General features: G+C 47.2%; 1 protein-coding gene and 55 non-coding genes across 56 annotated transcripts; all 56 read right to left on the bottom strand.

The window, feature by feature from the left end:
* Positions 1-4,444: 4,444 nt before the first annotated feature.
* TRNAV-AAC (transfer RNA valine (anticodon AAC)) lies at positions 4,445-4,522 on the bottom strand. Its single transcript is given in 2 exon segments — positions 4,445-4,480; positions 4,486-4,522. It is a non-coding gene; the product is annotated as a tRNA-Val (tRNA).
* A 219-nt stretch (positions 4,523-4,741) lies between these two features.
* TRNAV-UAC (transfer RNA valine (anticodon UAC)) lies at positions 4,742-4,814 on the bottom strand. The gene has a single exon. It is a non-coding gene; the product is annotated as a tRNA-Val (tRNA).
* Positions 4,815-4,886: 72 nt separating this feature from the next.
* On the bottom strand, positions 4,887-4,959 carry TRNAV-AAC (transfer RNA valine (anticodon AAC)). Its single transcript has one exon. It is a non-coding gene; the product is annotated as a tRNA-Val (tRNA).
* Positions 4,960-5,031: 72 nt separating this feature from the next.
* On the bottom strand, positions 5,032-5,104 carry TRNAV-CAC (transfer RNA valine (anticodon CAC)). Its single transcript has one exon. It is a non-coding gene; the product is annotated as a tRNA-Val (tRNA).
* A 71-nt stretch (positions 5,105-5,175) lies between these two features.
* TRNAV-AAC (transfer RNA valine (anticodon AAC)) lies at positions 5,176-5,248 on the bottom strand. Its single transcript has one exon. It is a non-coding gene; the product is annotated as a tRNA-Val (tRNA).
* A 73-nt stretch (positions 5,249-5,321) lies between these two features.
* Positions 5,322-5,394, bottom strand: TRNAV-CAC (transfer RNA valine (anticodon CAC)). The gene has a single exon. It is a non-coding gene; the product is annotated as a tRNA-Val (tRNA).
* A 73-nt stretch (positions 5,395-5,467) lies between these two features.
* TRNAV-AAC (transfer RNA valine (anticodon AAC)) lies at positions 5,468-5,540 on the bottom strand. Its single transcript has one exon. It is a non-coding gene; the product is annotated as a tRNA-Val (tRNA).
* A 216-nt stretch (positions 5,541-5,756) lies between these two features.
* TRNAV-CAC (transfer RNA valine (anticodon CAC)) lies at positions 5,757-5,829 on the bottom strand. The gene has a single exon. It is a non-coding gene; the product is annotated as a tRNA-Val (tRNA).
* A 219-nt stretch (positions 5,830-6,048) lies between these two features.
* TRNAV-UAC (transfer RNA valine (anticodon UAC)) lies at positions 6,049-6,121 on the bottom strand. The gene has a single exon. It is a non-coding gene; the product is annotated as a tRNA-Val (tRNA).
* A 72-nt stretch (positions 6,122-6,193) lies between these two features.
* On the bottom strand, positions 6,194-6,266 carry TRNAV-AAC (transfer RNA valine (anticodon AAC)). Its single transcript has one exon. It is a non-coding gene; the product is annotated as a tRNA-Val (tRNA).
* A 72-nt stretch (positions 6,267-6,338) lies between these two features.
* TRNAV-CAC (transfer RNA valine (anticodon CAC)) lies at positions 6,339-6,411 on the bottom strand. The gene has a single exon. It is a non-coding gene; the product is annotated as a tRNA-Val (tRNA).
* A 71-nt stretch (positions 6,412-6,482) lies between these two features.
* TRNAV-AAC (transfer RNA valine (anticodon AAC)) lies at positions 6,483-6,555 on the bottom strand. The gene has a single exon. It is a non-coding gene; the product is annotated as a tRNA-Val (tRNA).
* Positions 6,556-6,628: 73 nt separating this feature from the next.
* On the bottom strand, positions 6,629-6,701 carry TRNAV-CAC (transfer RNA valine (anticodon CAC)). Its single transcript has one exon. It is a non-coding gene; the product is annotated as a tRNA-Val (tRNA).
* Positions 6,702-6,774: 73 nt separating this feature from the next.
* On the bottom strand, positions 6,775-6,847 carry TRNAV-AAC (transfer RNA valine (anticodon AAC)). The gene has a single exon. It is a non-coding gene; the product is annotated as a tRNA-Val (tRNA).
* Positions 6,848-7,063: 216 nt separating this feature from the next.
* Positions 7,064-7,136, bottom strand: TRNAV-CAC (transfer RNA valine (anticodon CAC)). Its single transcript has one exon. It is a non-coding gene; the product is annotated as a tRNA-Val (tRNA).
* A 71-nt stretch (positions 7,137-7,207) lies between these two features.
* Positions 7,208-7,280, bottom strand: TRNAV-AAC (transfer RNA valine (anticodon AAC)). The gene has a single exon. It is a non-coding gene; the product is annotated as a tRNA-Val (tRNA).
* Positions 7,281-7,352: 72 nt separating this feature from the next.
* Positions 7,353-7,430, bottom strand: TRNAV-AAC (transfer RNA valine (anticodon AAC)). Its single transcript is given in 2 exon segments — positions 7,353-7,388; positions 7,394-7,430. It is a non-coding gene; the product is annotated as a tRNA-Val (tRNA).
* Positions 7,431-7,649: 219 nt separating this feature from the next.
* Positions 7,650-7,722, bottom strand: TRNAV-AAC (transfer RNA valine (anticodon AAC)). The gene has a single exon. It is a non-coding gene; the product is annotated as a tRNA-Val (tRNA).
* A 73-nt stretch (positions 7,723-7,795) lies between these two features.
* Positions 7,796-7,868, bottom strand: TRNAV-AAC (transfer RNA valine (anticodon AAC)). The gene has a single exon. It is a non-coding gene; the product is annotated as a tRNA-Val (tRNA).
* Positions 7,869-8,085: 217 nt separating this feature from the next.
* TRNAV-AAC (transfer RNA valine (anticodon AAC)) lies at positions 8,086-8,158 on the bottom strand. Its single transcript has one exon. It is a non-coding gene; the product is annotated as a tRNA-Val (tRNA).
* Positions 8,159-8,375: 217 nt separating this feature from the next.
* TRNAV-AAC (transfer RNA valine (anticodon AAC)) lies at positions 8,376-8,448 on the bottom strand. Its single transcript has one exon. It is a non-coding gene; the product is annotated as a tRNA-Val (tRNA).
* Positions 8,449-8,520: 72 nt separating this feature from the next.
* On the bottom strand, positions 8,521-8,593 carry TRNAV-UAC (transfer RNA valine (anticodon UAC)). The gene has a single exon. It is a non-coding gene; the product is annotated as a tRNA-Val (tRNA).
* A 71-nt stretch (positions 8,594-8,664) lies between these two features.
* On the bottom strand, positions 8,665-8,737 carry TRNAV-AAC (transfer RNA valine (anticodon AAC)). The gene has a single exon. It is a non-coding gene; the product is annotated as a tRNA-Val (tRNA).
* A 68-nt stretch (positions 8,738-8,805) lies between these two features.
* TRNAV-CAC (transfer RNA valine (anticodon CAC)) lies at positions 8,806-8,878 on the bottom strand. The gene has a single exon. It is a non-coding gene; the product is annotated as a tRNA-Val (tRNA).
* A 72-nt stretch (positions 8,879-8,950) lies between these two features.
* On the bottom strand, positions 8,951-9,023 carry TRNAV-AAC (transfer RNA valine (anticodon AAC)). The gene has a single exon. It is a non-coding gene; the product is annotated as a tRNA-Val (tRNA).
* Positions 9,024-9,095: 72 nt separating this feature from the next.
* TRNAV-CAC (transfer RNA valine (anticodon CAC)) lies at positions 9,096-9,168 on the bottom strand. Its single transcript has one exon. It is a non-coding gene; the product is annotated as a tRNA-Val (tRNA).
* A 73-nt stretch (positions 9,169-9,241) lies between these two features.
* Positions 9,242-9,314, bottom strand: TRNAV-UAC (transfer RNA valine (anticodon UAC)). The gene has a single exon. It is a non-coding gene; the product is annotated as a tRNA-Val (tRNA).
* Positions 9,315-9,385: 71 nt separating this feature from the next.
* On the bottom strand, positions 9,386-9,458 carry TRNAV-AAC (transfer RNA valine (anticodon AAC)). Its single transcript has one exon. It is a non-coding gene; the product is annotated as a tRNA-Val (tRNA).
* A 215-nt stretch (positions 9,459-9,673) lies between these two features.
* Positions 9,674-9,746, bottom strand: TRNAV-AAC (transfer RNA valine (anticodon AAC)). The gene has a single exon. It is a non-coding gene; the product is annotated as a tRNA-Val (tRNA).
* Positions 9,747-9,818: 72 nt separating this feature from the next.
* Positions 9,819-9,896, bottom strand: TRNAV-AAC (transfer RNA valine (anticodon AAC)). The gene is given in 2 exon segments: positions 9,819-9,854; positions 9,860-9,896. It is a non-coding gene; the product is annotated as a tRNA-Val (tRNA).
* Positions 9,897-10,115: 219 nt separating this feature from the next.
* On the bottom strand, positions 10,116-10,188 carry TRNAV-AAC (transfer RNA valine (anticodon AAC)). The gene has a single exon. It is a non-coding gene; the product is annotated as a tRNA-Val (tRNA).
* A 73-nt stretch (positions 10,189-10,261) lies between these two features.
* On the bottom strand, positions 10,262-10,334 carry TRNAV-AAC (transfer RNA valine (anticodon AAC)). Its single transcript has one exon. It is a non-coding gene; the product is annotated as a tRNA-Val (tRNA).
* A 219-nt stretch (positions 10,335-10,553) lies between these two features.
* On the bottom strand, positions 10,554-10,626 carry TRNAV-AAC (transfer RNA valine (anticodon AAC)). The gene has a single exon. It is a non-coding gene; the product is annotated as a tRNA-Val (tRNA).
* Positions 10,627-10,843: 217 nt separating this feature from the next.
* Positions 10,844-10,916, bottom strand: TRNAV-AAC (transfer RNA valine (anticodon AAC)). Its single transcript has one exon. It is a non-coding gene; the product is annotated as a tRNA-Val (tRNA).
* A 72-nt stretch (positions 10,917-10,988) lies between these two features.
* Positions 10,989-11,061, bottom strand: TRNAV-UAC (transfer RNA valine (anticodon UAC)). The gene has a single exon. It is a non-coding gene; the product is annotated as a tRNA-Val (tRNA).
* A 71-nt stretch (positions 11,062-11,132) lies between these two features.
* Positions 11,133-11,205, bottom strand: TRNAV-AAC (transfer RNA valine (anticodon AAC)). The gene has a single exon. It is a non-coding gene; the product is annotated as a tRNA-Val (tRNA).
* Positions 11,206-11,276: 71 nt separating this feature from the next.
* Positions 11,277-11,349, bottom strand: TRNAV-AAC (transfer RNA valine (anticodon AAC)). Its single transcript has one exon. It is a non-coding gene; the product is annotated as a tRNA-Val (tRNA).
* Positions 11,350-11,566: 217 nt separating this feature from the next.
* On the bottom strand, positions 11,567-11,639 carry TRNAV-AAC (transfer RNA valine (anticodon AAC)). The gene has a single exon. It is a non-coding gene; the product is annotated as a tRNA-Val (tRNA).
* A 361-nt stretch (positions 11,640-12,000) lies between these two features.
* Positions 12,001-12,073, bottom strand: TRNAV-UAC (transfer RNA valine (anticodon UAC)). Its single transcript has one exon. It is a non-coding gene; the product is annotated as a tRNA-Val (tRNA).
* Positions 12,074-12,288: 215 nt separating this feature from the next.
* Positions 12,289-12,361, bottom strand: TRNAV-AAC (transfer RNA valine (anticodon AAC)). The gene has a single exon. It is a non-coding gene; the product is annotated as a tRNA-Val (tRNA).
* Positions 12,362-12,433: 72 nt separating this feature from the next.
* Positions 12,434-12,511, bottom strand: TRNAV-AAC (transfer RNA valine (anticodon AAC)). The gene is given in 2 exon segments: positions 12,434-12,469; positions 12,475-12,511. It is a non-coding gene; the product is annotated as a tRNA-Val (tRNA).
* A 219-nt stretch (positions 12,512-12,730) lies between these two features.
* On the bottom strand, positions 12,731-12,803 carry TRNAV-AAC (transfer RNA valine (anticodon AAC)). The gene has a single exon. It is a non-coding gene; the product is annotated as a tRNA-Val (tRNA).
* Positions 12,804-12,876: 73 nt separating this feature from the next.
* On the bottom strand, positions 12,877-12,949 carry TRNAV-AAC (transfer RNA valine (anticodon AAC)). The gene has a single exon. It is a non-coding gene; the product is annotated as a tRNA-Val (tRNA).
* A 71-nt stretch (positions 12,950-13,020) lies between these two features.
* TRNAV-UAC (transfer RNA valine (anticodon UAC)) lies at positions 13,021-13,093 on the bottom strand. The gene has a single exon. It is a non-coding gene; the product is annotated as a tRNA-Val (tRNA).
* A 71-nt stretch (positions 13,094-13,164) lies between these two features.
* On the bottom strand, positions 13,165-13,237 carry TRNAV-AAC (transfer RNA valine (anticodon AAC)). The gene has a single exon. It is a non-coding gene; the product is annotated as a tRNA-Val (tRNA).
* A 72-nt stretch (positions 13,238-13,309) lies between these two features.
* Positions 13,310-13,387, bottom strand: TRNAV-AAC (transfer RNA valine (anticodon AAC)). The gene is given in 2 exon segments: positions 13,310-13,345; positions 13,351-13,387. It is a non-coding gene; the product is annotated as a tRNA-Val (tRNA).
* Positions 13,388-13,606: 219 nt separating this feature from the next.
* Positions 13,607-13,679, bottom strand: TRNAV-AAC (transfer RNA valine (anticodon AAC)). The gene has a single exon. It is a non-coding gene; the product is annotated as a tRNA-Val (tRNA).
* A 3,725-nt stretch (positions 13,680-17,404) lies between these two features.
* Positions 17,405-18,677, bottom strand: LOC119174052 (uncharacterized). The gene has a single exon (XM_037424829.2). It carries the CDS (start codon positions 18,668-18,670, stop codon positions 17,405-17,407), a length of 1,266 nt encoding a protein of 421 aa, XP_037280726.2. The 5' UTR covers positions 18,671-18,677.
* A 121-nt stretch (positions 18,678-18,798) lies between these two features.
* On the bottom strand, positions 18,799-18,871 carry TRNAG-UCC (transfer RNA glycine (anticodon UCC)). The gene has a single exon. It is a non-coding gene; the product is annotated as a tRNA-Gly (tRNA).
* A 109-nt stretch (positions 18,872-18,980) lies between these two features.
* On the bottom strand, positions 18,981-19,053 carry TRNAV-CAC (transfer RNA valine (anticodon CAC)). The gene has a single exon. It is a non-coding gene; the product is annotated as a tRNA-Val (tRNA).
* A 73-nt stretch (positions 19,054-19,126) lies between these two features.
* On the bottom strand, positions 19,127-19,199 carry TRNAV-AAC (transfer RNA valine (anticodon AAC)). The gene has a single exon. It is a non-coding gene; the product is annotated as a tRNA-Val (tRNA).
* Positions 19,200-19,271: 72 nt separating this feature from the next.
* TRNAI-AAU (transfer RNA isoleucine (anticodon AAU)) lies at positions 19,272-19,344 on the bottom strand. The gene has a single exon. It is a non-coding gene; the product is annotated as a tRNA-Ile (tRNA).
* Positions 19,345-19,415: 71 nt separating this feature from the next.
* Positions 19,416-19,488, bottom strand: TRNAV-CAC (transfer RNA valine (anticodon CAC)). Its single transcript has one exon. It is a non-coding gene; the product is annotated as a tRNA-Val (tRNA).
* Positions 19,489-19,559: 71 nt separating this feature from the next.
* On the bottom strand, positions 19,560-19,632 carry TRNAV-AAC (transfer RNA valine (anticodon AAC)). Its single transcript has one exon. It is a non-coding gene; the product is annotated as a tRNA-Val (tRNA).
* Positions 19,633-19,849: 217 nt separating this feature from the next.
* TRNAV-AAC (transfer RNA valine (anticodon AAC)) lies at positions 19,850-19,922 on the bottom strand. The gene has a single exon. It is a non-coding gene; the product is annotated as a tRNA-Val (tRNA).
* A 363-nt stretch (positions 19,923-20,285) lies between these two features.
* On the bottom strand, positions 20,286-20,358 carry TRNAV-AAC (transfer RNA valine (anticodon AAC)). Its single transcript has one exon. It is a non-coding gene; the product is annotated as a tRNA-Val (tRNA).
* Between the last annotated feature and the right edge of the window lie 192 nt (positions 20,359-20,550).

The raw sequence follows: 20,550 nt of genomic DNA, 5'->3' as shown, positions 1-20,550 counted from the left end.
CTGTAGCCATGTTTTTACCTCTAGTGTCCCGGTGTGCAATCTGAAGAAAAAGGACTTGGCTCCTGGAGCTACATACATATGTTTGACACGCTTCAGGACATCACTTCCAGACTTGGCACTATATATTGTGCGATACAAAGGCACGGGGAGTAGTATATCGACAAGATCTTTGTATAGCTTCCTTCGTTTCACTCCCGCCAGATATTCGCATGAGAATCGAGCACGCAAGAACTTATAAGCCATCACAACCTCCTTCAAAAAACCGAAAACCCCGCCTTCAATACATTCGGTGGATACCACAAAGTCCGGCACAAGTTTGCAAAGTCTGAGCTGTAATACAGTGCGCAAAAATGGGTCCTTCACATCCCTAAGGAAGCAGAACCGGTTCACTATTTGCCTCAGGAATAAGTGCGACAGGCTAAGACCTCCATGACGTACACGTCGGAACAAGTTGGTGCGGCTTGTCCTCTCCCAACTCGATCCCCAAACAAAAACAGCCAGAATTCTGTGGAGCTTTTGTATGTTAATGCGTGAGCAGTGCAAAACACTCAACACATACCAAAGTTTAGTAATGAAAAACACATTACACACCGTGGTACGTGCAAACATAGACAATTCCGAGCCCTTTGTCCTCTCAGTCCTTCCACGCATTTCCGCAACTTGGTTCTGCCAGTATGGTTCACTGTCCCGGTAAAACTCTAAAGGAACGCCTAGGTATTTCGTGGGAGTGGAAATCCATTGAATGTTGGCAAAGGTACTGGGTTTCATTGTCCATGCTCCATGCCAGATTCCGAGGCTCTTGCCCCAGTTAACTGCACTGCCACTAGTAACACAATAACGCTTCACAATTTCCACAGTTTTCATGATACTGGCGTGGTCCCCACAAAACACCGCGATGTCGTCCGCATAAGCGAGTAGTTTTACCTCCGCTTGCTGCATTTTAAAGCCATTGATACAGTTAGCCCGTATTACGCTGAGGCACAAGGGCTCAATATATAAAGCGAAAAGTAACGGCGATAGTGGGCACCCCTGGCGCACCGACCGCTGCACTTCGATAAGCTCTCCTACTGACTTATTTATTATCAACCTTGTCGTGCAACCCCTGTACGCCATTGCGACACCTTCCATGATAACAGATCCTACGTTCACGTACTCCAGAATGGCAAATAGTATGTCGTGCGGTACCCGGTCGAACGCCTTTTCCAGATCCAACTGGAGCATTGCGACCTTCTTGCACAATACGTCACAACACTCTAGTATGCTTCTCGCCGTATGAATGTTCGTGAAAATGGTTCGTTCCTTGATACCGCACGTCCAGTGTGGTCCAACTATATCTTTCACTACTGTTTGCAGTCTTTTAGCCAACACTTTCATGAATATCTTATAGTCGAACTTCGCTAAGCTGATAGGGCGATATGCTGTTACCCGCTTTAATGTGTCGCGATCATCTGTTTTCGGGATAAGAACTGTGTGTGTGGACAGGAATGAAGGTGGTAGTCGTTTCCGCTCATATGCATCGTCTAAAACTGCGGCCAGTATAGGGGCTACTTCGTACTTGAACGCCTTATAAAAATCGGCTCCTAGCCCGTCGGGCCCGGGAGATTTCCCACGTTTCAAATCGTCTATCGCCACCGCAATCTCATCGGCCGTAATACGGCGCTCTAACATTTCCTTTGAGCTATCGTCAATCTTTGGCATTAAAGGCATGAATTCCGTCTCGAAACCCTCTGCGTCCACCGGGCAACGCGCGAACAGCTTTCTGTAGAACGCTGTGAACACGTGTTCGATGCCGCTCTGATCATATAAGATAACACCGTCTTGTTCCACTTCGTGAATCTCGTTCCGGCGGGCCCACTTTTTTTCCATTGCGAGGGATCGTTTAGTTGGCGCCTCGCCTGTTATCGTTGCTTCTACTCTAGCTCGCACCAACGCCCCCCGATAGCGTTCGATATCAGCCTGCTCAAGTTTTTGCTTCAGTGTGTTATTGTCGTCTTTGAACGTCCCAGGCGATAGGCTTTCTTCATAAGTTAGCATTTGCAAGCTTTGCCGCAGGTTTTCCTCGTACTTATTCTTTTCGTACTTTAAAGCGCTGGCTCGTTCAAGTGCCTTCAATTTAGCTGTTTGCTTAAATGTTTCCCATTTCTCACTTATTGTTGTGTTTGTCTGGTTCTTTATCTCTTCGAGCAGGGCTAACACTTTCTCACAGAAAACCTCATCCTCCAAAATTTTAGCATTAAGTTTCCATAATTCCCACGCAAACTTATTTCGGTTTTTCGCTTTCTTATTAACATCGAACATGACTAGACAGTGGTCACTGAATGACACCGATTGCACACGATATTCTTGCGCAAGTGCTATCAATTCAGCCGGAACATACACTCTGTCCAGTCGGGCGTGGCTGGCTGCTTGGAAATGCGTGAAGCGCACAATGCGGTCGCACTCCAAGCAGTCCGCCACGTCCTCAAGCCCGTATTCATCAATTAATTCGCGAAGCTCAGCCGTGCTGGCGTCTCTATACGCTGTACCACTTGATTTATCACGCGCTGCCAGTACACAATTAAAGTCCCCCATCAGTACCAGGTTCCTTTCGACGTTGCAGTAATTTCTGACACTCTCGAAGAAATGTCTTCGTTCGTCGAGCAAATTAGGAGCATAAAGGCATATCACTCGCCATTCAACTGAACCATAACAAAAATCACACAAAACCATGCGCCCCGCCAAATCTGACCTCACGCCCCTCACTTCAAGGCCTGGGTGTTGGCGCACAAAAAGAACGCACCCCGCAGATTGCCCTATGGCGTGACTCACACCCGCGTAGTACATTGACATGAAAGGTAGCACCATACTCTTGGTCTCATCTTCACTTCCAATTTTGGTTTCTTGTATGGCAATGATGTCTAAATCATGTTCGATCACCAGTCTATGCAACTGTCGTTGTTTTCTCCTCGCCGCAAGCCCTCGAACATTGATTGTAGCAAATCGCAAGGATTTATCTGGCAGCGCCATTTGAATAATTTTTAATAGAGACCCAGAGTATGGGCTTATGCTCCTGTCTACACAAGACCTTGGGGCCAGCGACATAGGTCGGGGCTTACACAGCTTACTGCTACGTGACCGGGGGCGGTGGCGGCGGCTTCGTCGTCGCCGTCAGCCTCCGATCCTGTGGGATGTTCGGCCGTGGCCGCACTGTCGGTCGACGTACAGGGGTTGCTTTTGCTGGAGGTTCATCGCGACTGCTTGGGTCGGTAGATTCGCTCTCTCCTTCGGCGCCTTCGTGTGATCGCTTATTCGTCGTGGTGCCCTCCTTGGAAATGTCCATTTCCTCAACTACTTCCCTGTTGACCTCCTCTGTCACGTTGCTTTTGTCCTCCTGCGTCTGCAGTGCTTCCGAGGAATCATTTTTCACCAACAATGTATCTTCGGCTTTGAGGTTCGTCGACTTTACGTGAGCACTCTCACCCGAGATTTGCTCAGCTGGCACGCTGTCCATCGTGGCACTTTCTGCCTCCACTCTCGCTGCTGCCTCGGAATCTGCTTCGTCCATTAGGAGCTCCGAAGTGTCGTCGCTTCCCACGGGCCCTGCAACACTGGCGTAGGTACGCACGCATTCCGACTCTTTGTGTCCAAAACGATGACACAACGTGCACCGTGGTACCTTACAGTCCCGACGAATGTGTCCAGTGCACTGGCAACGAAGGCATAGCGGTGCCCTTCCCGGCACCACCACAAGAGCCAGCTCACCAGCAATCCTTATTTGATGGGGTAAATCTTCTGGCTTGACTCCCGCCTTAAGTGTCATCGTCACATTTCGCGTCGTTGACGCTTTGTCAGCCACACCACTAACCTTCCACCGTTCCTTGATAATGTCCGTCACCCTGCCATAGTTCAGGAAGGCCGCTCGCACGTCGTCGTCCGGTACGGTAGGCAGGAGCCAGTGCAGCTTCAACCGAAGCTCCTGGTTCGTTGGATCGATGAGGAGGCAACGCTGGCCCTTCACTTTCACTTCCGCTTTTTCCAGCAGCCTCTTCGCACCTTCGGCACATTTGAACGTGACGGCCCAAACGTGATTGATTTGATACGCCCCCAAGGCCGTAACCTCGGAGAGCAGTTTCAAATCACTCAGCGTATCCCTGAAGTCTTCTACACGGTAGGGCCGTGCCCTCACATCCGCGTGCACAAAAACAGTATTCAAAACCAGACGTCCCGAAGGCAGACTAGGCAGAACAACGCGATACTCGTTATCCGAGGCAGCTATCACCCTGTTTCCGCGGCCAGAAACGGCCGCTGATACCGCTCCGACGGAGCCCATTCCAAACGCGTCCGCTCGCTATCGCGGCCCGAAGTGGAATCACGACCACTACACCACAAGCACAGCTGTGCAGAGCTGTCACAATTGAGTCTTTGTTCATTGAAGTATATATAAACTGTAAAAAAGAAGTACTCTTGTGCCTGCCACGGATCGAACCTGGGGCCTTCCGCGTGTTATGTTAAGCGGATGTGATAACCACTACACCACAAGCACAGCTGGGCAGCGCTCTGACGAAGAAGTCTTTGTTCAATGACATATATTGAAACTGTAAAAAAAGAAATGTTCTTGTGCCTGCCAGGGATTGAACCCTGGGCCTTCCGGGTGTGAAGCGGATGTGATAAACACTACACCACAAGCACAGCTGTGCAGAGCTCTCACGAATGGGTCTTTGTTCAATGAAGTATATTGAAACTGTAAAAAAAGAAATGCTCTTGTGCCTGCCAGGGATCGAACCTGGGGTCTTCCGCGTGTAAGGCGGATGTGATAACCACTACACCACAAGCACAGCTGTGCAGAGCTCTCATGAATTAGTCTTTGTTCAATGACGTATATTGAAACTGCAAAAAAGAAGTGCTTTTGTGCCTGCCACGGATCGAACCTGGGGCCTTCCGCGTGTTAGGCGGATGTGATAACCACTACACAACAAGCACAGCTGTGCAGCGCTCTGACGAATGAGTCTTTGTTCAATGACGTATATTGAAATTAAAAAAAATAAATGCTCCTGTGCCTGCCAGGGATCGAACCTGGGGCCTTCCGCGTGTGAAGCGGATGTGATAACCACTACACCACAAGCACAGCTGTGCTGAGCTCTCATGAATGAGTCTTTGTTCAATGACGTATATTGGAACTAAAAAAAGAAACGCTCTTGTGCCTGCCAGGGATCGAACCTGGGGCCTTCCGCGTGTTAGGCGGATGTGATAACCACTACACCACAAGCACAGCTGTGCAGAGCTCTCACGATTGAGTCTTTGTTCAATGACGTATATTGAAATTTAAAAAAAAGAAATGCTCTTGTGCCTGCCAGGGATTGAACCTGGGGCCTTCCGCGTGTGAAGCGGATGTGATAACCACTACACCACAAGCACAGCTGTGCAGAGCTCTCACGATTGAGTCTTTGTTCAATGACGTATATTGAAACTGTAAAAAAAGAAGTGCTCTTGTGCCTGCCAGGGATCGAACCTGGGGCCTTCCGTGTGTTAGGCGGATGTGATAACCGCTACACCACAAGCACAGCTGTGCAGAGCTCTCACGAATGAACCTTTTTTCAATGACGTATATTGAAACTGTAAAAAGGAAGTGCTCTTGTGCCTGCTATAGATCGAACCTGGGGCCTTTCGCGTATTAGGTGGATGTGATAACCACTACACCACAAGCACAGCTGTGCAGAGCTCTCACGAATGAGCCTTTGTCCAATGACGTATATAGAAATTAAAAAAAGAAATGCCCTTGTGCCTGCAAGGGATCGAACCTGGCGCCATCCGCGTGTGAAGCGGATGTGATAACCACTACACCACAAGCACAGCTGGGCAGCGCTCTGACGAAGAAGTCTTTGTTCAATGACATATATTGAAACTGTAAAAAAAGAAATGTTCTTGTGCCTGCCAGGGATTGAACCCTGGGCCTTCCGGGTGTGAAGCGGATGTGATAAACACTACACCACAAGCACAGCTGTGCAGAGCTCTCACGAATGGGTCTTTGTTCAATGAAGTATATTGAAACTGTAAAAAAAGAAATGCTCTTGTGCCTGCCAGGGATCGAACCTGGGGTCTTCCGCGTGTAAGGCGGATGTGATAACCACTACACCACAAGCACAGCTGTGCAGAGCTCTCATGAATTAGTCTTTGTTCAATGACGTATATTGAAACTGCAAAAAAGAAGTGCTTTTGTGCCTGCCACGGATCGAACCTGGGGCCTTCCGCGTGTTAGGCGGATGTGATAACCACTACACAACAAGCACAGCTGTGCAGCGCTCTGACGAATGAGTCTTTGTTCAATGACGTATATTGAAATTAAAAAAAATAAATGCTCCTGTGCCTGCCAGGGATCGAACCTGGGGCCTTCCGCGTGTGAAGCGGATGTGATAACCACTACACCACAAGCACAGCTGTGCTGAGCTCTCATGAATGAGTCTTTGTTCAATGACGTATATTGGAACTAAAAAAAGAAACGCTCTTGTGCCTGCCAGGGATCGAACCTGGGGCCTTCCGCGTGTTAGGCGGATGTGATAACCACTACACCACAAGCACAGCTGTGCAGAGCTCTCACGATTGAGTCTTTGTTCAATGACGTATATTGAAATTTAAAAAAAAGAAATGCTCTTGTGCCTGCCAGGGATTGAACCTGGGGCCTTCCGCGTGTGAAGCGGATGTGATAACCACTACACCACAAGCACAGCTGTGCAGAGCTCTCACGATTGAGTCTTTGTTCAATGACGTATATTGAAACTGTAAAAAAAGAAGTGCTCTTGTGCCTGCCAGGGATCGAACCTGGGGCCTTCCGCGTGTTAGGCGGATGTGATAACCGCTACACCACAAGCACAGCTGTGCAGAGCTCTCACGAATGAACCTTTTTTCAATGACGTATATTGAAACTGTAAAAAGGAAGTGCTCTTGTGCCTGCTATAGATCGAACCTGGGGCCTTTCGCGTATTAGGTGGATGTGATAACCACTACACCACAAGCACAGCTGTGCAGAGCTCTCACGAATGAGCCTTTGTCCAATGACGTATATAGAAATTAAAAAAAGAAATGCCCTTGTGCCTGCAAGGGATCGAACCTGGCGCCATCCGCGTGTGAAGCGGATGTGATAACCACTACACCACAAGCACAGCTTTGCAGAGCTCTCATGAATGAGTCTTTGTTCAATGACGTATATTGAAACTAAAAAAAGAAATGCTCTTGTGCCTGTCAGGGATCGAACCTGGGGCCTTCCGCGTGTTAGGTGGATGTGATAACCACTACACCACAAGCACAGCTGTGCAGAGCTCTCACAGTTGAGTCTTTCTTCATTGAAGTATATTGAAACTGTAAAAAAGAAGTACTCTTGTGCCTGCCAAGGATCGAACCTAGGGCCTTCCGCGTGTTATGTTAAGCGGATGTGATAACCACTACACCACAAGCACAGCTGTGCAGCGCTCTGACGAATGAGTCTTTGTTCAATGACGTATATTGAAACTGTAAAAAAAGAAATGTTCTTGTGCCTGCCAGGGATTGAATCCTGGGCCTTCCGGGTGTGAAGCGGTTGTGATAAACACTACACCACAAGCACAGCTGTGCAGAGCTCTCACGAATGGGTCTTTGTTCAATGAAGTATATTGAAACTGTAAAAAAATAAATGCTCTTGTGCCTGCCAGGGATCGAACCTGGGGCCTTCCGCGTGTTACGCGGATGTGATAACCACTACACCACAAGCACAGCTGTGCAGAGCTCTCACGATTGAGTCTTTGTTCAATGACGTATATTGAAACTGTAAAAAAAGAAGTGCTCTTGTGCCTGCCAGGGATCGAACCTGGGGCCTTCCGCGTGTTAGGCGGATGTGATAACCGCTACACCACAAGCACAGTTGCAGCGCTCTGACGAATGAGTCTTTGTTCAATGACATATATTGAAAGTGTAAAAAAAGGAATTCTCTTGTGTCTGCCAGGGATTGAACCCTGGGCCTTCCGGGTGTGAAGCGGATGAGATAAACACTACACCACAAGCACAGCCGTGCAGAGCTCTCACGAATGAGACTTTGTTCAATGAAGTATATTGAAACTGTAAAAAAAGAAGTGCTCTTGTGCCTGCCAGGGATCGAACCTGGGGCCTTCCGCGTGTTAGGCGGATGTGATAACCACTACACCACAAACACAGCTGTGCATAGGTCTCACGAACTAGCCTTTGTTCAATGACGCATATTGAAACTGTAAAAAAGAAGTGCTCTTGTGCATGCAAGGGATCGAACCTGGGGCCTTCCGCGTTAAGGCGGATGTGATAACCACTACACCACAAGCACAGCTGTGCAGAGCTCTCACGATTGAGTCTTTGTTCAATGACGTATATTGAAACTGTAAAAAAAGAAGTGCTCTTGTGCCTGCCAGGGATCGAACCTGGGGCCTTCCGCGTGTTAGGCAGATGTGACAACCGCTACACCACAAGCACAGCTGTGCAGAGGTCTCACGAATGAGCCTTTGTTCAATGACGTATGTTAAAACTGTAAAAAAGAAGTGCTCTTATACATGCCAGGGATCGAACCTGGGGCCTTCCGCGTGTAAGGCGGATGTGATAACCACTACACCACAAGCACAGCTGTGCAGAGCTCTCATGAATGAGTCTTTGTTCAATGACGTATATTGAAACTAAAAAACGAAACCCTCTTGTGCCTGCTAGGGATCGAACCTGGAGCCTTCCGCGTGTTAGGCGGATGTGATAACCACTACACCACAAGCACAGCTGTGCAGAGCTCTCACGATTGAGTCTTTGTTCAATGACGTATATTGAAATTAAAAAAAATGCTCTTGTGCCTGCCAGGGATTGAACCTGGGGCCTTCCGCGTGTGAAGCGGATGTGATAACCACTACACCACAAGCACAGCTGTGCCGAGCTCTCACGATTGAGTCTTTGTTCAATGACGTATATTGGAACTAAAAAAAAGAAACGGTCTTGTGCCTGCCAGGGATCGAACCTGGGGCCTTCCGCGTGTTAGGCGGATGTGATAACCACTACACCACAAGCACAGCTGTGCAGAGCTCTCACGATTGAGTCTTTGTTCAATGACGTATATTGAAATTAAAAAAAAGAAATGCTCTTGTGCCTGCCAGGGATTGAACCTGGGGCCTTCCGCGTGTGAAGCGGATGTGATAACCACTACACCACAAGCACAGCTGTGCAGAGCTCTCACGATTGAGTCTTTGTTCAATGACGTATATTGAAACTGTAAAAAAAGAAGTGCTCTTGTGCCTGCCAGGGATCGAACCTGGGGCCTTCCGCGTGTAAGGCGGATGTGATAACCACTACACCACAAGCACAGCTGTGCAGAGCTCTCATGAATGAGTCTTTGTTCAATGACGTATATTGAAACTAAAAAACGAAACCCTCTTGTGCCTGCTAGGGATCGAACCTGGAGCCTTCCGCGTGTTAGGTGGATGTGATAACCACTACACCACAAGCACAGCTGTGCAGAGCTCTCACGAATGAGCCTTTGTCCAATGACGTATATTGAAATTAAAAAAAGAAATGCCCTTGAGCCTGCAAGGGATCGAACCTGGCGCCATCCGCGTGTGAAGCGGATGTGATAACCACTACACCACAAGCACAGCTGTACAGAGCTCTCATGAATGAGTCTTTGTTCAATGACGTATATACAAACTAAAAAAAGAAATGCTCTTGTGCCTGCCAGAGATCGAACCTGGGGCCTTCCGCGTGTTAAGTGGATGTGATAACCACTACACCACAAGCACAGCTGTGCAGAGCTCTCACAGTTGAGTCTTTGTTCATTGAAGTATATTGAAACTGTAAAAAAGAAGTACTCTTGTGCCTGCCAAGGATCGAACCTGGGGCCTTCCGCGTGTTATGTTAAGCGGATGCGATAACCATTACACCACAAGCACAGCTGTGCAGCGCTCTGACGAATGAGTCTTTGTTCAATGACGTATATTGAAACTGTAAAAAAAGAAATGTTCTTGTGCCTGCCAGGGATTGAATCCTGGGCCTTCCGGGTGTGAAGCGGATGTGATAAACACTACACCACAAGCACAGCTGTGCAGAGCTCTCACGAATGGGTCTTTGTTCAATGAAGTATATTGAAACTGTAAAAAAAGAAATGCTCTTGTGCCTGCCAGGGATCGAACCTGGGGCCTTCCGCGTGTTAAGCGGATGTGATAACCACTACACCACAAGCACAGCTGTGCAGAGCTCTCACGATTGAGTCTTTGTTCAATGACGTATATTGAAACTGTAAAAAAAGAAGTGCTCTTGTGCCTGCCAGGGATCGAACCTGGGGCCTTCCGCGTGTTAGGCGGATGTGATAACTGCTACACCACAAGCACAGCTGTGCAGCGCTCTGACGAATGAGTCTTTGTTCAATGACATATATTGAAAGTGTAAAAAAAGAAATTCTCTTGTGTCTGCCAGGGATTGAACCCTGGGCCTTCCGGGTGTGAAGCGGATGAGATAAACACTACACCACAAGCACAGCCGTGCAGAGCTCTCACGAATGAGACTTTGTTCGATGAAGTATATTGAAACTGTAAAAAAAGAAGTGCTCTTGTGCCTGCCAGGGATCGAACCTGGGGCCTTCCGCGTGTTAGGCGGATGTGATAACCACTACACCACAAGCACAGCTGTGCATAGGTCTCACTAATGAGCCTTTGTTCAATGACGTATATTGAAACTGTAAAAAAGAAGTGCTCTTGTGCATGCAAGGGATCGAACCTGGGGCCTTCCGCGTTAAGGCGGATGTGATAACCACTACACCACAAGCACATCTGTGCAGAGCTCTCACGATTGAGTCTTTGTTCAATGACGTATATTGAAACTGTAAAAAAAGAAGTGCTCTTGTGCCTGCCAGGGATCGAACCTGGGGCCTTCCGCGTGTTAGGCAGATGTGACAACCGCTACACCACAAGCACAGCTGTGCAGAGGTCTCACGAATGAGCCTTTGTTCAATGACGTTTATTGAAACTGTAAAAAAGAAGTGCTCTTATACATGCCCGGGATCGAACCTGGGGCCTTCCGCGTGTAAGGCGGATGTGATAACCACTACACCACAAGCACAGCTGTGCAGAGCTCTCATGAATGAGTCTTTGTTCAATGACGTATATTGAAACTAAAAAAAGAAACGCTCTTGTGCCTGCTAGGGATCGAACCTGGGGCCTTCCGCGTGTTAGGCGGATGTGATAACCACTACACCACAAGCACAGCTGTGAAGAGCTCTCATGAATGAGTCTTTGTTCAATGACGTATATTGAAACTAAAAAAAGAAATGCTCTTGTGCCTGCCAGGGATCGAACCTGGGGCCTTCCGCGTGTTAGGCGGATGTGATAACCGCTACACCACAAGCACAGTTGCAGCGCTCTGACGAATAAGTCTTTGTTCAATGACATATATTGAAAGTGTAAAAAAAGGAATTCTCTTGTGTCTGCCAGGGATTGAACCCTAGGCCTTCCGGGTGTGAAGCGGATGAGATAAACACTACACCACAAGCACAGCCGTGCAGAGCTCTCACGAATGAGACTTTGTTCAATGAAGTATATTGAAACTGTAAAAAAAGAAGTGCTCTTGTGCCTGCCAGGGATCGAACCTGGGGCCTTCCGCGTGTTAGGCGGATGTGGTAACCACTACACCACAAACACAGCTGTGCATAGGTCTCACGAATGAGCCTTTGTTCAATGACGCATATTGAAACTGTAAAAAAGAAGTGCTCTTGTGCATGCAAGGGATCGAACCTGGGGCCTTCCGCGTTAAGGCGGATGTGATAACCACTACACCACAAGCACAGCTGTGCAGAGCTCTCACGATTGAGTCTTTGTTCAATGACGTATATTGAAACTGTAAAAAAGAAGTGCTCTTGTGCCTGCCAGGGATCGAACCTGGGGCCTTTCGCGTGTTAGGCAGATGTGACAACTGCTACACCACAAGCACAGCTGTGCACAGGTCTCACGAATGAGCCTTTGTTCAATGACGTATATTGAAACTGTAAAAAAGAAGTGCTCTTATACATGCCAGGGATCGAACCTGGGGCCTTCCGCGTGTAAGGCGGATGTGATAACCACTACACCACAAGCACAGCTGTGCAGAGCTCTCATGAATGAGTCTTTGTTCAATGACGTATATTGAAACTAAAAAAAGAAACGCTCTTCTGCCTGCTAGGGATCGAACCGGGGGCCTTCCGCGTGTTAGGCGGATGTGATAACCACTACACCACAAGCACAGCTGTGCAGAGCTCTCACGATTGAGTCTTTGTTCAATGACGTATATTGAAACTAAAAAAAGAAATGCTCTTGTGCCTGCCAGAGATCGAACCTGGGGCCTTCCGCGTGTTAAGTGGATGTGATAACCACTACACCACAAGCACAGCTGTGCAGCGCTCTCACAGTTGAGTCTTTGTTCATTGAAGTATATTGAAACTGTAAAAAAGAAGTACTCTTGTGCCTGCCAAGGATCGAACCTGGGGCCTTCCGCGTGTTATGTTAAGCGGATGTGATAACCACTACACCACAAGCACAGCTGTGCAGCGCTCTGACGAATGAGTCTTTGTTCAATGACGTATATTGAAACTGTAAAAAAAGAAATGTTCTTGTGCCTGCCAGGGATTGAATCCTGGGCCTTCCGGGTGTGAAGCGGATGTGATAAACACTACACCACAAGCACAGCTGTGCAGAGCTCTCACGAATGGGTCTTTTTTCAATGAAGTATATTGAAACTGTAAAAAAAGAAATGCTCTTGTGCCTGCCAGGGATCGAACCTGGGGCCTTCCGCGTGTTAGGCGGATGTGATAACCACTACACCACAAGCACATCTGTGCAGAGCTCTCACGATTGAGTCTTTGTTCAATGACGTATATTGAAACTGTAAAAAAAGAAGTGCTCTTGTGCCTGCCAGGGATCGAACCTGGGGCCTTCCGCGTGTTAGGCAGATGTGACAACCGCTACACCACAAGCACAGCTGTGCAGAGGTCTTACGAATAAGCCTTTGTTCAATGACGTATATTGAAACTGTAAAAAAAAGTGCTCTTATACATGCCAGGGATCGAACCTGGGGCCTTCCGCGTGTAAGGCGGATGTGATAACCACTACACCACAAGCACAGCTGTGCAGAGCTCTCATGAATGAGTCTTTGTTCAATGACGTATATTGAAACTAAAAAAAGAAACGCTCTTGTGCCTGTCAGGGATCGAACCTGTGGCCTTCCGCGTGTTAGGTGGATGTGATAACCACTACACCACAAGCACAGCTGTGCAGAGCTCTCACAGTTGAGTCTTTCTTCATTGAAGTATATTGAAACTGTAAAAAAGATGTACTCTTGTGCCTGCCAAGGATCGAACCTGGGGCCTTCCGCGTGTTATGTTAAGTGGATGTGATAACCACTACACCACAAGCACAGCTGTGCAGCGCTCTGACGAATGAGTCTTTGTTCAATGACGTATATTGAAACTGTAAAAAAAGAAATGTTCTTGTGCCTGCCAGGGATTGAATCCTGGGCCTTCCGGGTGTGAAGCGGATGTGATAAACACTACACCACAAGCACAGCCGTGCAGAGCTCTCACGAATGAGACTTTGTTCAATGAAGTATATTGAAACTGTAAAAAAAGAAGTGCTCTTGTGCCTGCCAGGGATCGAACCTGGGGCCTTCCGCGTGTTAGGCGGATGTGATAACCACTACACCACAAACACTTTTTTTTTTCTTTATTGCCGGCTTCGCACAAAAGAAATACAATTTACGATCACATTTAAACAAGTTTAAAAAAACACCAGCCTGGCTGTGACTGGTTTCATTTAAAACTGCTTCATTGTAGCCAACACATTCAACAACGACACCCATTCGGGTCTTTCTTCTCTGGAAGATAACACGTCTCTTATGTATACAATACTTTCCGTGAAGTATTCATGCGCACATCGGGCATCTTTATCTACGTGTCTTACCGCCATTCTAGTTCGACACACGCTGTGAAGCACAAGCAACATAAACATATCATAAGGCACACCATCCTCATTTTCTACAGCCAAGAATCTAATACCGTGTGGTGTGATAGGCAAGTCCTTTTTCAAAGTACGCTGCAGAATGTCCCACAGAAAAACAGCATCCCAGCAATCAAGAAAAATGTGGTTGACCGTCTCGGGTTTCTTACAGATAAGGCAGTCCATCGACCACGGAACAAAGAAACCCTTTTCTTGTAACCATGGTTTTACGGGCAATGTTCCGCTGTGCAGCTGAAAAAAAAATGTCTTTGCACTTGCGCGTACGGTCATCATTTTCACTCTCTTCAATACGTCACGTTCAGCACCAGCCTGGTATACTGATCTGTAGATAGGCTGAGGCAGCATTACGTCACGTAAATCTCTGTAAAGACGTTTTCTCTTTACAACAGATAAATATTCCATTGAAAATCTCACTTTCAGTATTTCATATGCCATTATAACTTCTCTTAAATATCCGCGTAGGTTACATTTCACAGGCATACTTGATACCACATAATCAGGAATCTTATTAGAAAGTACAATTTGTAGAAATGTTCTCACAAACGGATTACATTGGTCGCGTAAAAAAATATATCTAGACACAATTTGCTTGAGGAAGAGGTGAGCCAATCCTAAACCACCATTTCTTAGTGAATGAAATAAGTTTGTTCGACTCGTACGCTCCCAAACCGACCCCCAAACAAACACAGCTAAGACTCGATGCAATTTCTGCACATTTGCTCTTGACATAAATAGGAACTGCAGAACATACCATACTTTGCAAACAATGAACCAGTTGCATGCAGTCGCTCTAGAAAACATAGAAAGTTCCCTACCACCCCAGTTTCTTGTCCTCTCACGAGTGCTCTCACATATCTCTTTCCAGTAATCATCCGTGTTTTTATAATGCTGGAGGGGTACTCCGAGATACTTCGTCGGTACAAGTGACCAGTTCATATTTGCAAAGTTTTGTGGGGTGGTCTCCCAAGAACCATGCCACAAGCCTAGGCATTTGTCCCAGTTTACTGCACTGCCTGTCATCTTGCAAAAATAGGCCACATGACGTATCACTTCACTGACACTTTCCTTATCGCTACAAAACACGGCGATATCGTCAGCATATGTTAGCATTTTAACTTCACTGTTCATTAGCTGATACCCTTTTATTGTTTCATTGCTAATAATCTTCATGCAGAAAGGTTCCATATATATTGCAAATAATAAAGCCGAAATGGGATCACCTTGCCGCACACCGTTTGTCACTTGAAAGCTTTCAGTAAGTCGCCCATTAATTACAATACTCGTAAAGCACTCTCTATAGGCCATTTTTACCCCTTCCAAAATGACAGACCCTACATTAACATATTCTAATATCAAAAAAAGGATATCATGATTTACACGGTCAAAGGCTTTTTCCAGATCTAATTGCAACATTGCAACCTTGCCACCAAACACATCGCAGCTCTCCAGCACGCTTCTCGCTACATGAACATTTGTATTTATTGTGCGTCCTTTTATACCACAAGTCTGGTGTGGTCCAACTAGTATTTTCATCATCCTTTGCAACCTGCCTGCAAGAACCTTCATAAACACTTTATAGTCTGTGTTGGCTAAACTGATTGGTCGGTACGACTTGACGGACAATAATTTTTTGGGGTCGTCAGTTTTCGGTATGAGTATTACGTGCGTCTTTTTAAATGAGCCGGGCAGAACCTTTAATCTTATAGCCTCCGTGAAGACACGATGTAAGGCAACAGAAATAACACCTTTAAAAGTCTTGTACAATGCGGCACCAAATCCATCAGGTCCCGGTGCTTTGCCAGCCGCTAGGTCATCAATAGCCTTTTCTATTTCGGACACTTCAATCGCTATCTCCAGCTGCTCTCTCTCGTTATCAGAGAGCTTTGGTATCAAATGCAGAAACTGAGCCTCAAACCCTTCCTCTGCCTTCACTTTTCGGCCAAGTATGCCTCGGAAATATTCGACAAATACTTGCTCAATTGCTGTCGCTTCACGTACAATACCGCTATCAGTTGCAATCGCTTTGATTTCATTTCGCTTGGCGTATCTTTTTTCATCCCCAAGTGCACGCTTTGTTGGTGTTTCGCCGAGAGATAATTTTTCTGCACGTGCCCTTATCACCGCCCCTCTATATTTTTCAATGTCAATTGCCTCCAATTGGTTTTTCAACTGCCTTATTTCTTTTGTGTACTTTCCTGGCATTTTACTTTCTAGACTCAATGCGAAGTCTAACTGACATTGCAAATCTTTTTCTTTTTCCTTTTTGGCTCTATGTAACACACCGGATCTTTCTATGGCTTTCATCTTTGTCACCTCCTTAAAACGCTCCCAGGCTTCAATCACGTTCGCTTGAGGCTCAGCTAACATTTTGTTAATGGAATCCTGCACAGCTTCAACGAACAATTCATCTTTTAATAATAAGTCGTTTAATTTCCACACATCCCAGTTAAAGCGTGTCTTCTTCTGTTTATACCCTATAGTGAACATTACTAAACTGTGGTCACTGAAAGACACACTTTTTACTTCATAATTCGAACATACTCGCATTAACTCTACTGACACATAGGCTCTGTCTAGCCTCGCATGGCTTTCGTTCTGAAAATGTGTGAAGTGCTCTTCTGCAGAGAGCACATCACCAACATCTTCGAGATGACAATCTTGTACAATAGTGCAGAGTAGCGTTGCACTTTGGTCTTTTATGGCTGCTTTTTTTGCTCTGTCCTGAGGGTTGCAAACACAATTAAAGTCGCCGAGCATAATGACAATCCTGCCACAGCTAAGAAAAGTCTGTAAATTCTCAAACAATAATTTACGTTCAACTTCTTTGTTCGGTGCGTAAACACAGACAACTCGCCATTTTTTATTATTATATGTAAAATCGCAAACTATGAATCTCCCAGTACTAGACACAGTTACAGTCTCCTCAACTATTCCAATAGAATTTTTAAGGAACAGTGCACAACCCGCCGACATTCCAACGGCATGAGACACACACACATCGTACCGGGCTCTAAAAGGGGACACCATTCGGTCAGTCTGATCTTGCCCTTCAACTTTTGTTTCCTGAATGGCAATAACATCGAGATCACGTTCCAGCATCAAACGACTTAATTGATACTGCCTTCGTCGAGCGGCAAGTCCCCTGACATTGAGAGTCGCAACTCTCAATTCTGCTTCGACGCTCATAGCCATTAGGACGTGAATGGCCGTCCAGGCCACATGGTTCTCACCTCTGATACTCCTTTATCACCATCAGGTCCAAGGTTCGATATGGTCTGATAGGTCCCCTTTCTTTTGATCACAAAAGTAGAGCGCCGCGCACGTTTCACGCAGCACATTATGCACACTTCACCACTGCGCTCCATTTGTTGGTGCTTCCGCCGGGTTAATACTTGTGTCACTTAATCCAGACCCCCACCTTACGGGGGCTTTTGATCTGAAGGGGGCCCCGCTGAAGGCCCCTTCTGTTGTTGATCTGTCAGTCGCTGATGCAATGCCTGCTGATTCGGCACTAGTTGCTGCTGCGGCAGTTGTGTCTGTTGCACCTGGGTTGGTGGGAGGTTCTCGGCTATTCGACGTTCGCTGAGGATGTTAGGTGCCGGTCTACGGCGCACGTTCATCGCCTTGGCCGGTGGTTCCTCCACTTCTTTCGTTGTAGCAGCCTTCTTGCCTTCCGCCTCTTCCCTGGGCCTTTTACATGTATTTGACGTGTCCATGTTTTCCGACATTTCTTCCTGTGCTGCAAGCGCCGTTATATCTTGTGTGTTCCTCGTGGATTGCACGTCTTTTGTAGAACCCTTGTCTTTGTTAGACGTCGTCTCAGCACCTGTGGGGCGTGGCGTAAGGGGCGTCAACTTGGGTTTCGGTTCCTCCCGACGCGCCCCTATCAGCTCTTCTGCTTCAGCCTCGTCCATGTGATGCTCGGAAAGTTCTTCGCCTCCCGCGGGCCCTGCTACACTTGCATATGTTCTCATACAGCCGCTCTCATTATGCCCAAAACGCCGACACACTGTACAACGTGGGGCTCGGCAATCCCTCCTAATATGACCTGTTCCGCGGCAACGCAGGCATAACGGTGCTCTTCCCGCGACGACAACTAGCGTGAGGTCTCCGGCAATCCGCAACTGATGTGGGAGGTCATCCACCGTGAGGCCAGCTTTGAGCCTGATGCTCACCACTCGCGTCGAAGAGCCTTTGTCGGTGCATCCGTACACGCGCCAGCGCTCTCGCACTATTTCGTTCACCTTGCCATAAGGAGCCAACGCTGCCCTCACCTCGTCGTCAGGAACGTTAAACAGTAGCCAGTGTATCTTCAGCTTCGTATCCTGGTGGTTAGGGTCGATAGTGATACAGCGCTGGTTCTTCACCACAATGTCCCCAGCAGCGAGTATTCTCTTCTTGCCCTCCTCGTCCTTGAAAGTGATGGCCCAAACATGATTCATTTGGTACGCCCCCAAGGCAGCAACCTCGGGAAGCAAAGCCAAACGAATAAGAGCGTCCCTGAAATCCTCAACGCGATACGGCCGCGCCTTGATATCAGCGTGCAAAAAGACAGTATGCAGCGTTGAATCATTTGATGGCAGTCGGGGCAAAATAATCTGATAATCCTGTGACGATTCGTCCATGTTCCTGGTACCACGACCGAGCTGGGCCGTTGATGCCGCTCCGATATCGCCGGAGCTCATGCCGCCACGTCCGTACACTACGGTGGCCGGAAGTGGAATGACTACACCACAAGCACAGCTGTGCAGAGGTCTCACGAATGAGCCTTTGTGCAATGACGTATATTGAAACTGTAAAAGAAAAGTGCTCTTGTGCCTGCCAGGGATCGAACCTGGGGCCTTCCGCGTGGAAGGCGGATGTGATAACCACTACACCACAAGCTTTTTTTCTTTCTTTATTGAAACCACTACACCACAAGTACAGCTGTGCAGAGCTCTCATGAACGAGTCTTTGTTCAATGGCGTATATTGAAATTAAAAAAAGAAATGCTCTTGTGCCTGCCAGGGATCGAACCTGGGGCCTTCCGCGTGTGAAGCGTATGTGATAACCACTACACCACAAGCACAGCTGTGCAGAGCTCTCACGATTGAGTCTTTGTTCAATGACGTATATTGAAACTGTAAAAGAAGAAGTGCTCTTGTGCCTGCCAGGGATCGAACCTGGGGCCTTCCGCGTGTTAGGCGGATGTGATAACCGCTACACCACAAGCACAGCTGTGCAGAGCTCTCACGAATGAACCTTTGTTCAATGACGTATATTGAAACTGTAAAAAGGAAGTGCTCTTGTGCCTGCCAGAGATCGAACCTGGGGCCTTCCGCGTATTAAGTGGATGTGATAACCACTACACCACAAGCACAGCTGTGCAGAGCTCTCATGAATGAGCCTTTGTTCAATGACGTATATTGAAATTAAAAAAAGAAATGCCCTTGTGCCTGCAAGGGATCGAACCTGGCGCCATCCGCGTGTGAAGCGGATGTGATAACCACTACACCACAAGCACAGCTGGGCAGAGCTCTCATGAATGAGTCTTTGTTCAATGACGTATATTGAAACTAAAAAAAGAAATGCTCTTGTGCCTGCCAGGGATCGAACCTGTGGCATTCTGCGTGTTAGGCGGATGTGATAACCACTACACTACAAGCACAGCTGTGCAGAGCTCTCACAATTGAGTCGTTGTTCAATGAAGTATATTGAAACTGTAAAAAAGAAGTGCTCTTGTGCCTGCTACGGATCGAACCTGGGGTCTTCCGCGTGTTAGGCGGATGTGATAACCGCTACACCACAAGCACAGCTGTGCAGAGCGACACGAATGAGTCATTGTTCAATGAAGTATATTGAAACTGTAAAAAAAGAAGTGTTCTTGTGCCTGCCAGGGATCGAACCTGGGGCCTTCCGCGTGTTAGGCGGATGTGATAACCGCTACACCACAAGCACAGCTGTGCAGTGCTCTCATGAATGAGTCTTTGTTCAATGACGTATATTGAAACTATAAAAAAAGAAATGCTCTCGTGCCTGCCAGAGGTCGAACCTGGTGCCTTCCGCGCATAAGGCGGGTGTGATAAACACTACACCACAAGTACAGCTGTGCAGAGATCTCACAAATGAGGCTTTGTTCAATGAAGCATATTGAAACTGTAAAAAAGGAAGTGCTCTTGTGCCTGCCACGGTTCGAACCAGGGTCTTCCGTGTGTTAAGTGGTGGTGACATTCACTACACCACAAGCACAGCTGTGCAGAGCTCTCATGAATGAGTCTTTGTTCAATAACGTATATTGAAACTGTAAAAAAGAAGTACTTTTGTGCCTGCCACGGATAGAACCTGGGGCCTTCCGCGTGTTAGGCGGATGTGATAACCACTACACCACAAGCACAGCTGTGCAGCGCTCTGACGAATGAGTCTTTGTTCAATGACGTTATATTGAAACTGTAAAAAAAGAAATGCTCTTGTGCCTGCCAGGGATTGAACCCTGGGCCTTCCGGGTGTGAAGTGGATGTGATAAACACTACACCACAAGCACAGCTGTGCAGAGCTCTCACGAATTAGTCTTTGTTCAATGAAGTAT

This window comes from Rhipicephalus microplus, chromosome 2 (genome assembly GCF_043290135.1).
Source record: "Rhipicephalus microplus isolate Deutch F79 chromosome 2, USDA_Rmic, whole genome shotgun sequence".
NCBI classification, from domain to species: Eukaryota; Metazoa; Arthropoda; class Arachnida; order Ixodida; family Ixodidae; genus Rhipicephalus; species Rhipicephalus microplus.
Note: the sequence above shows the minus strand (reverse complement) of the source record. Positions and strands in the feature narration are given on the sequence as shown.